The sequence below is a fragment of the Portunus trituberculatus genome, chromosome 38 (genome assembly GCF_017591435.1).
Source record: "Portunus trituberculatus isolate SZX2019 chromosome 38, ASM1759143v1, whole genome shotgun sequence".
NCBI classification, from domain to species: Eukaryota; Metazoa; Arthropoda; class Malacostraca; order Decapoda; family Portunidae; genus Portunus; species Portunus trituberculatus.
The window spans coordinates 36,028,590-36,039,504 of record NC_059292.1 but is presented as its reverse complement, the minus strand read 5'-3'; the positions used below and the strand labels follow the sequence as shown (position 1 = coordinate 36,039,504).

At 42.3% G+C, this 10,915-nt stretch overlaps 1 protein-coding gene across 8 annotated transcripts in view; it reads right to left on the bottom strand.

The window, feature by feature from the left end:
- Positions 1 to 4,029: 4,029 nt before the first annotated feature.
- Positions 4,030 to 10,915, bottom strand: part of LOC123514788 (atrial natriuretic peptide receptor 1-like) — a 491,631-nt gene continuing 484,745 nt past the window's right edge. For all 8 annotated transcript variants that reach the window (XM_045272955.1, XM_045272962.1, XM_045272960.1 and 5 more), the window contains 4 exons: positions 9,502 to 9,570; positions 8,395 to 8,668; positions 8,039 to 8,133; positions 4,030 to 6,829 (listed from right to left, as the gene is read on the bottom strand). In XM_045272955.1, coding sequence (XP_045128890.1) covers positions 6,773 to 6,829; positions 8,039 to 8,133; positions 8,395 to 8,668; positions 9,502 to 9,570 — 495 coding nt within the window. In that variant the 3' untranslated portion in view covers positions 4,030 to 6,772. The remainder of the gene's footprint in view (positions 6,830 to 8,038; positions 8,134 to 8,394; positions 8,669 to 9,501; positions 9,571 to 10,915) is intronic.

The window sequence follows — 10,915 nt, the reverse complement described above, 5'->3', positions numbered from 1 at the left end:
TGATATTCACCACATTCGAGTCGTTTTAAAGTCATATTTGCTTCATATACCCAATTCTTTTTCCTCTTATTATTCAAGGCTAAAGATAACATTGATAACGCCTCTTCCTCCATCTCCTCTTCCTCCACGTCAGGGAACCATATAGAGTTTTGTCTTCCTTCGTTGCAGAGGGAACTGTCAAGTCAGCCAGCCTCCACCACAGGGAATGTGATCGCCTAGCATCGCATACGGTGTGAACATACCCAGAGTAACCAAGGTCTCGTGTGTCGTGTGCCTCGTCTCACGGTGTGAAACGGCCTTCAAGTTATCAATCAATCAATCAAGACGCCTTGAACCTATGAATTTTCGACCCTTGATAGGAGAGAACAAGAAAGAAAATATATAAAGTAAATAAATAACGTTGTGAACAGAACAATAATGATACTTTGTGCAAAAAAAAAAAAAAAAACTTAAGAAAAAGAATGACTCAAGAGACATGAACAAGCAAACACATCAATTGAATAATACTTGATTGATTTTAAATTGTATAAACAAATGAATGAGCGGTTGGACAAACACGTGTTTGTGAATTAACAAACAAACAAATAAATAAGGAAGTAAATGAGAAAAACACAATAACAAGTTTACATTTCAAGACACGATCACTCAGCACCACCTGAGCAGTGAGAAGGATTAATTGGTGGTGTTGGCAGTATTGATCAGGTGGTGTTGAGGGATATCGTGTCTTGAAATGTAAACTTGTTATTGTATCCTCATTTACTTCCTTATTTGTTTGTTTGTTTGATTGTTTGTTTGTTAATTCACAAGTACGTGTTGTCCAATCGCTCATTCATTTGTTTATATAATTTTCAATCAATCAAATATTATTCAATTGATGTGTTTGCTTGTTCATGTCTCTCGAGTCATTCCTTATGTGATTTTTGCTCAAAGTATCATTATTGTTCTTTTCACAACGTTATTGATCTAATTTATCTATTTATCTATTTTCTATCTTGTTCTCTCCTATCACAGGTCGAGAATTCAAAGGTTCAAGGCGTCCTGAATGATTGATTGATAACTTTAAGGTCGTTTCACACCGGCGAGAGACGAGGCACACGACACACGAGAGGCTTGGAGGACCGCTCACTCGCTGATTCTATTCGAGGTTCAAGCTTCATTACACAGTATATTTACATTTGCAGCGTTTATTTTCTGCATTTCTTGTTTCTGTAAACTATTGTTACCTGCAATTGCAACGGCCATCCGAGTCGCTCTTGGTGATTAATTAAAAATATACCATCTTTGCATTTGAAAAATTCATCCAAATAATGATTATATAGAAGTTTTGGTTCCAAGTCTTCTATACCGAGACAAACTACGGACTGATGGTATACTGGTTAGTGATGAGAACGTGTTAGGCAATAGACAGCGTCACGTAGGTCTAATTTCTTCTTGCAGTGGTCCTCCTACTAAGAGCAACTACTATCATTTCAGCGGTGGACAAACGGTGATTTTTTGCAGATATCTCCGACCTAAACGAATCGTTGGATGAGTATGATATTTCAACACACTACCTTGAACATCCGTTCGTAGTTTATGGTTAACATACCACAGTGCTATATGTGTTATGTGAGTTTATTGAGTGATATTACGCCTAATCCAGTCATCTTATCAAAGGTGTTATACAGAATCGGACGAGTGTGGGGTACTCGTCTAACCCTTCCATCATCACCACCACCCTAAAGAACCCTCAGACCACTCCTTCTCTACCCCAGAATCGCATGACCCTCTTCCTCGCTTCCCTCTTCACCCCTTATTCACACCATCAGCCTTCCACGTTTGATTTTTTTCCCTATTGTAATTACATATGTATAAGTATAATAGTTACATACATCAGTATGTACATACATATCATACATTAATGATATTATTTAATACAATTGCTGGTATATGTGGACATGAAAACCAGAGTGGGTCAAACGACCGTGAAAGTAATAGCTAATTCCGCTGTTAATGGCCGTATAGCTGGATAATAAGCAACGTATCTAACAACAAAATAATATTATATATAAACTGGACCACTTTTTATGATCGATAGATTGACAGTACGCAATAAGAGTATCTACTTTTCCTAACAGTAGAAGGTCCAGGTCACAGGTAATTCCAGCACATTATGTTCACATAACGACTGCAAACATGGCTCTTCTATATACTACACGTAAAAGTGCTGTTGTACAGTAATTATCAACGTGAACCACTTCTTGCCTTCATGAAATTGTACCATACTCGTTAATAATCATATCTATACATACACACTTACAGATTATAATGTATAAATACAGTGGTGGGAGAAGTAGGGAGGAGGGATAAAAAGGGCGAGAACTTCCGAGACGGGGGAGACGTAGTAGTGGTTAGGAATGGTTTGGGTGGGTGTGTGGGGGGACCACACTTTCATTCGAATGCGTCAACATGACTCGTCGGCTTTGTGTTTTTTTTTTTTTTTCACGAGTAAACTCCTCACATAACACATATAGCACTGTGGTATGTTAACCATAAATTACGAACTGATGTTCAAGGTAGTGTGTTGAAATATCATACTCATCCAACGATTCGTTTAGGAGATATCTGCAAAAAACACCATTTGTCCACCGCTGAAATGTATAGTAGTTCCTTAAACCTACAAATCCCAGTCTCACGGATGCCCCTACTACTTACAAATACTCCTCCAGGTTCTTGTCTTCACTTCTCACACCACTGTGTCCTCTTCACCTAAGGCAACGCCACGTTACCCTATGCCTCCACCACCTACCTCAAGAAAACTATGCACATAATGACTATACACTGAAGATTACAATATATCTACAAATTCTTACTTATCATGCCCATATAGTGTGTTTGCAATCTTTCGTTGCTTCTACCTTCTAACGTTGACCAAGTTAAGGCGGGTTCACACGTGTCAATTTGCCACTGAAATTGCAAGTGAATATCGGTGCCTAGCGATTAGAAAAAATCAGTCGCAAAACAAGACCAACGTTTTGGTCTTGTTCAGTCTACTAAAACTCGATTTGCGATTTAGTTTACGTTGTGACGTCACGGAGAAAGGTTTGAAAAAGTGGAGTCGATGTAGAGAAGAAGATTTTGGAGTTGGAGAGGGAAAAAGAGCACATCTCTGACCCTAAAAGTGAATTCTACACCAATAAAAGCTTACGCAAATACGCGTTCGATGAGATAGCTGCCACTCTCCGATGATCGACTGCTTCCCTCTATGCAGGGTGTTGTTGGAAGTAAGGGCTGAATACTTGTGATGAAATAATTTGATCGGAATCGTCATCGTCACCAGAGGAAGGATCTTGCTGGAGAGCTGTTTGTTTACATTCACTTCCCGCCAACCAACCGATATTTCCCAGTCGCTATGTGTGAACCTGTTCCAACTAGAAGGGCTCAATCGATACTTCTAGCGGCTTGCAATTTCAGTTGCATATTGATACGTGTGAACCAGCCCTTACTCAAACTCACGTCTCGCAGTGTCTCACCACTCTAGCGCACGCGTATAGTGTGTAGTCTAGCGCCTCCTCCGTAATATAACTACCGTAAGTGATTGGCGGAGGTAAGGCAAGTGCATCAGAGGATTGGGATCAGTTGTTGAGTACATTACAAATGATGTAGGAATACATCTTAGCCCTTTAATTATATTCCTGTCAAATCATAATAAAATTCATATAATTTCAGTGAAGGAAAGATTCTAATTTGAAATATCAGTGGTATGTAAGCAGTTGTTATTCTTAAACAATAAGAAAGAAATTACCAGTTGGCGTTAAATGTGCATCCTAATTTATAGTCACCTCATCCACCTCTTTCACTGGCTTGTTTCTCATATACAAGTGACAGACATGTGACCTCATCACGAATGTCGCTAGATAATTCAAGTAAGTAAATAAATGAAGTGATAGATGAATAGATAGTTGTCTTCCTTCGTATGCACACTAAGCGATGACATTTCCTTATGACGGCCCTATTATGTTGGTAATGTAGGTATGTAAAATCCAAGTACAGTAGTTGACAATAATTTATTTGGACATACTGAACATGTCATGTTTAGTATACATACTTACATAGCGCCGCGCCTGGCCGGTGCCCATTTGACAGGTGGGTGGCGCAGGGCATGACGCTTGGCCGGCCTGCACAATGCTCATTCCTCGTTCCTCAAGGGACCGTAATCTAGGACCGCTGGAGGTTATCTATTTACTTATTAGTATATGTCAAGACTGTTGACTTACACACACGCTTTGTAGGGTGGGGCTCAGGAGTAGATCTACTTAACAGAAAGGCCTCGTCACGAGTGATCAGCGAGCGGGAACCGGGCAGACTGCAAAGTACTCTGCCCACCCACCCTGCTCACTGATTACCTGTGAAATCAAGTAATGATCGCCTGTCCATCAGACTTTACTCCACCCTCTGTGTGTGTAGGTATACAGGGCAGTTGTCGACTCTGCTACAATTTGACTATTTTTTGCAGCTCTGTAAATTATAGTACCTTATGCTAAACTGCAACAGTGATTCTATACACTGATGCCTTGGCTACGCCAACACTGAACATGAATCATCTATTGGGGCGGTGAAGAGAATTCCGTGGAAATATATTTTTCTACGAAAACACGAGCATTTGTACAATATTATTCACACATAGTAATAATTCTGTGTCTTTATCAAGTATATATTAATAGAATGTATTTATTGGTAAAATACAGAGCAGCCAAACTCTGAGAGAGACTAGATGAATATTGAAGAAAGATTCAGCCGCGAGAAAAATATATCTTGCAGGTTTTACACTCCTGAGTGGCTGCAGGAGGAGAAGGTAGGGCACGGCGCGGCATCGGAGCTGCGGTGCCGCGAGACTGCGGTGTCGAGTAGGTCAGTGTCTTAGGAAACCCACGTCACTGCCTGACGCTAAGGTTTACGTGAATCTTGCCATGATGCTAAAAGATCCATTAATATAACATTTATCTGCTATAGAACAAACTTCATATTATTTTATACATAACATAGATATTATAACGACACCATGAAGTTTGCTAAATAGCAATAAATTAACTATGATGATGGACACACCTACATAAATTATGCAATAACTTAAATGCTCGAATCCTGTCAGAATTTTTAATACCAATGGTCGTGATGCAGTCATAAGAAAACACGTTTAATTTATGTCTTCAAGAAAGTCAAGTACTTGCCACGAATAAAATCGCTATCAGGGTCTTACTTTGTTCATCAAATATACCAGTAAATTTCGATTGAAGTGCTGTTTCCGGAGCGGGGCGTTGTGCCCGAGGGCCAGCGAGGGGCTGACGCTCTAATGCGTGTTAGAGAGGCTCTCGGGGAAGTTGGTCAACAGAGGGATGGAGAAACCAAGAAAACTCCCCAGACCTAGGCATAGGTGAAAATGAATGAACTTTGTCAAGGAGTGGAAAGATAAATATAAAGGTAGACTGGAAAGGGGAAGTAGGGAGGGAGGATCTGGAGTTCCAGGACTAGTTTTTTGGAAATCAGCCCATTGCCCTTCGTCCAGACAACAACCAGCTCTGCAGTCTCATCGTGAAGGCAGACACTTCTCTCCATTAAAGGAGCGCATCGTTGCCAGGAGTCGCCGTTTGATAGTCTGGACATATTTGGATACAAGTGTACGAACTTGTGTGCTGCACTCGAAAAACTCATTTGAATGATAGAAAATAAACAAACGAAATGCAGATGACAGTACAAACATTAAGTTTACATAAAAAGCGTTTTGAAACATGATTTAACATCGGCTAGCAAGCCGTATTAGCTACACTGAACACCTTATAAAAACGCTGCCATACCTACAGCTACACATATTGAAACGAACGAGTGGAACTAAACTGGCCTGGAAACATAGCAACACCGACAGAACTTCGAGCCCTGACACACGCCATTAACCAGCGACACAAAAGACATCCGGTCTACATGAACTCTAACATTCTAAACAAATTTGACACAAATTGTCCTTGATATGATAAATGTGAGTTTCGCGGCAACGGACCCATCAATATCTTTTTATTTTAATAAAGATAACAAATAGATACCTCGTCTTCGAACAAAGATCCCCAAAACCTTCTGACGGCCGTTCCTTTGCCGACGTCTGTGGCAAGGGGCGAGAAGGTTGCTGCTACTCATGGAGGCGTTTGGTCCTGGTGGAGGGCGTGATGCCAGAAGAGAATATACGCTATCCAAGGGATCCACGTGCTGCGCTAGAACCCATCCCCGCTCCAACAAGTGCCCCACACTGGCCCCAGTTCAGAGTTTTCTGCGGCTCCTTCAGGATGAATCATCCTGGGGCTATCTACACAATCAAACTGGTACTCAATAAATAATTTTCTATTAACAGTTGGCGCAGTCCACAAGGTTAAACGACTGGCGGCACGTAAACGTTATCACGTTGGCTTTTAGTTTCCTTCAATGAGCATCTATCATAGAACATTATATTTGATAACCTACTGAATCCCGCACATATGTGCCGCTACTAGACGAGAAATATGCAAGGCTTATAAACATCTTGCAAGCTTTCGGTGATGCCGGGTTGAGGAGAGCGCTAAGGTGCGAGGCGTGAGGACTGCGTCGCGGTGCCTGGAGACAGAAGGGAAAGGGATCCTTGAATCCATCTAGTGATGGGCTTCTCAGGGGTGGTGGGTGCTATGACCCTGAGCGGCGGAGGCGTGGGGGCCGCAGACAGTGGCCTGCTGGACGTTGGAGTCTTTGTGGGAGGGACAGACGATGCACCTTAAGCTCCAGAATCGTTTTCTCCAAGCAGCCAGTAGGTATTCATCCTCCCCTTGCCCTGCATGGATAAAAATCGTAAGTGGCTGGTTGTCTCTAGTCTTTCTGAACAGACAAAAATAACAATAAGGCATCAATGTTCCCATGGTCTACAGACACTGAGGATAATAGCGGCCTCCTGTCATCGGACCTCAATTATTTGAAGAACTATCAACTTTAAAATTCATTTGATTGGCAACCACTCCATTGCTTGTCTAATTTGATTTTCTTAGATTTATTTTTATCAAGTGGACCATTATAGCTGATCAGGTCTTACATCATTTAAAAAAAATGATGGTGTGACACTGTCGCCATACTCGTGTTAACGGTAATTCTTTTTATTTTTGCCAAATTTCTTTCTGAAAAGCCTCTACCTGAATTTCCAGCAGAGTGGAAGCTATTTGGACTACTTTCTTTACAGGCTACAACCTTTGTTCACCTAAGCAGAGGATAATTAATATACTTAAGCAGCGGTGATGTACCGAACCACAACGTCCATCCTGCTAGGTCCAGTGGTTCTTAACCTTTTTACTACTACGCCCCCTCTAGGAACTGCTCTTTCCCTCCACGCCCCCCTTGCAAATATAGACAAATTCCACTCCCAGATTTAAAAAGGAAAAAAAAAATGGCTTTTTAGTCCATTTACTAAGCATGAATTACATTAGTGAGATATTTGACACTGCTCTAAGCTACCAGATCTTGAATACATGGTTAGTGAGATATTTGACAATGCTTCTTAGCTACCAGATCTTGAATACTTGGTCGAATGCTTGAGAGTGCACAACGTAAGTCCCCTTCAACGTTCAGGCGGTTTCTGTACTTGGTTTTAATAGCAACGAGCTCTTGTCATGAAAATAACCCATAAATGGAAAAACTTCTACTTTTCACCTGAGGCTCGTGGCCCCCTTTGAAATCACCCACGCCCCCTAGGGGGACGCGCCCCCCAGGTTAAGAACCACTGTGCTAGGACAAGGTGGCACCTTATATGACAGAGAGTCAAAGACAGCGGCCTTAGACCTGCATCAGAACTATGCAGGTTGATGATAGCGATGCAAATGAGGCATTAGCAAACTAAATATTGTATAAAAGAAAACATTGCATTATCAAAATTATTCACTTAATTGTAGAACTTCCTGAAAAACATAGACAAACATATTTGATTGAAGGAAAATGCATTACGAAAGATGGAAGGCATCAGAACAGAAGATAAAAAAAAAGGCAGCAAACGTACCTTCATGTCAACCTCGCCTCGCAGTTCCAACACGAAGGACGGGTAGTGCTCAGCAAGTAATTTCTGGGTGAAGGGTGAGACATGGATCTTCAGTGCTGCAAAAAAGGGAAGTGACGTGTTTCAATGGTATCTTCTGGCAGTCATGGAAAACGAGGTGTACTGGGAGACAGACAAGGATCATAAAACCCTGGTAAAACAAAAACTAAGTACTGTACTCCCTAAACAGCTATATTCCTCAAAAGCCTAATTCTCTCTCTCTCTCTCTCTCTCTCTCTCTCTCTCTCTCTCTCTCTCTCTCTCTCTCTCTCTCTCTCTCAAACAAATTCTTGATATCAGAAAAGAGCCCCATTACTTACGTTGTCCATTACTCTCCATTCGGGAGGCGGTGTTGACAGTGTCGCCGAAGAGGCAATAGCGGGGCATCTTGAGGCCTACCACGCCGGCCACGCAAGGCCCCGTGTGCATTCCAATCCTCAGTTTCAGCTTGTCCTCAGGTCGGTGGGGGATAGTGAAGGTCTCTACCTCCCTCAGCAGTGCCAGGGACATCCTGGCGATCTCTCGTGTGTGAGCGGTACCGTTCCTCACTGGCAGTCCTGATACCACCATATACGCATCACCTATGGTCTCCACCTGGCGGCAGATGCAACAATAAGAGTGTGTAGAAGGAGAGAGAGAGAAAGAAAGATAAATAAACAAGTCGAGAGACCGATCGATAGAAAGGAGCTTACGTAGATTATATATATATATATATATATATATATATATATATATATATATATATATATATATATATATATATATATATATATTAAAGACAAACTAACGGATACATTGATTAAGGATGAAAAATGTATTAATCTTCTCTCTTGAAAATAGTGAATTGGATGAGTCCCAATGAAGCAGTGAGGATAGAAAGACTTTTGTTTTGGTCACGTGGATGATGAGGACTGAATGACGGACTGAAGTGTGGCGAGCATTGTATAGTGCAGTTCCTATAATCTATAGTACACAACTAAAACATAAAAAAAATGGTACAATAGAATTCCAAAGAAATGACGAATATGAGACAAATGTTGCTTGGGAGCTGCCATTAGGTGACAGATGGTTCTGTTAAAAAGACAAGCGCCATTCTGAGCGATAAGGGTGACGGTCGAGACAGTCAAGAGACGAGATGGAGAAAGCTGAAAATTACAACACTGAGAATAGTTAGGAATTACTGTTGGATGAAAATTTCAAGCTTAACAGATACATAGACTAAAATGATAACAAAAGTATCACATAAAGTTCGGGTGATAGAAATTGTAACACAGCAAAACCGTGTGACAGGAAATGAAACCCAGCAAGATCAGGCCAGCAAGTGTAGATGACAGGAAGAGTACCTATCACGAAAAGATCTGATGATGGGAAGAGTACTAGGTGATGGGAAGTGTGGCACGTAATGGGAATGGGAGTTGTACGCTTACCTTGTAGACGTCGAAGTTCTCAATGATGGCGTCGAATCGCGTGTACAGATCGTTGAGGAGATGCACCACCTGGGGGGGAGATAAAGAGGGAGGTGAAAGGAAGGAAGCACTAAAGTAGTCATGCGCGGAAAACACAGGCACTCTTCAGAACCTTTTGCCCTTGTTTTTATTGAATGCGAGTCCCTTTGGTTTGTTTCATAATTCTGTGATGAGAGAGAGAGAGAGAGAGAGAGAGAGAGAGAGAGAGAGAGAGAGAGAGCATAAGTGAGTTACATAATACAAAACAAAGCGGCGTTAAAGTTGTAGTGCCACATCTTGAAAACTAAGAATCTTGTGGAGACACGAATGAGTTACACGCAGAGATGACTAACGGCCCATCCATCACCAGTATTTTAGTCAAGACAACAGTTATTCAATTGCAGGCAAGCACGGATTTTTTCATTAACATAATTTTCACTTCCGGCAAGGATGATCATGGCCAGCACCACACGGGGCTTCGTGGAGGGAGTAAAGACGCTGTGGGAGGTGGCCACGACCAAGCATCTCTCCAGGCCGCCACTCCCACCACTAACACATAATGTCTGGGACTCGTGGGAGTTTTGGATCGGCGTGAAAGTGCTGAGTTCCATGCTGTGGTGGGTGTTCTACTTCATTGACTTAAAAAGGATGTGGCGCCGAGCAAAACCAACGCCAGGCCACCCCGAGGTTCGCAAGGAGGCGGAGAGCGGGGAGGGCAACGTTAGCAGGACGCCTTCCATATCCTTCGCCCTCACCAAACAAGATATTCATAAGAGCGTAGACATTTATAAAGAGAAATTCAGAGCTTTTGGTATAGACGTTATAGGTCACGGCGTTTTGCAGTACACGGGGGAGATCATTGGGAGCGGCCGGTACAGTCGTGTGTATGTCGTCAAGAGTAAGTGGCCTGGTCATCGCGTCAAGGTTCCTCTCTGCGTCAAATGCATCAACAGCAACAGGCCCACGTCGGTATTCCAGACCTGCATCGAGGTCATGAACGTGGCCACGCTTTCCGGCGTGCCAGGAGTCCCTCGCGTGGTGGCTGTCTGTTTGAAGGCCCCGCCGCTCATTGTTATGACCAGACATTCCAGGTTTACTCTCGATATTCTCCTAAACAAATACGACCTCACGGACTTATTTCTCCTAGAGGTGTGCTACCAGCTGTGCCTCACGCTTGACCTCATCCATCGCAGGAAAAGAATCCATAATGATCTGAAGGGAAATAATATCTGTGTTGATGTCAAAGCCAATAACCATCCTAAAGTCACATTAATCGACTACGGGCTCATGACGCGGGAAGGCGAGAAGCTCTTCCTAACACCAGCTACCGAGAGGGAAAGGATGATAGCGACAGCAGAGCACGCGAGGCGGTATCCCTGGTATGACTTAGATTTGT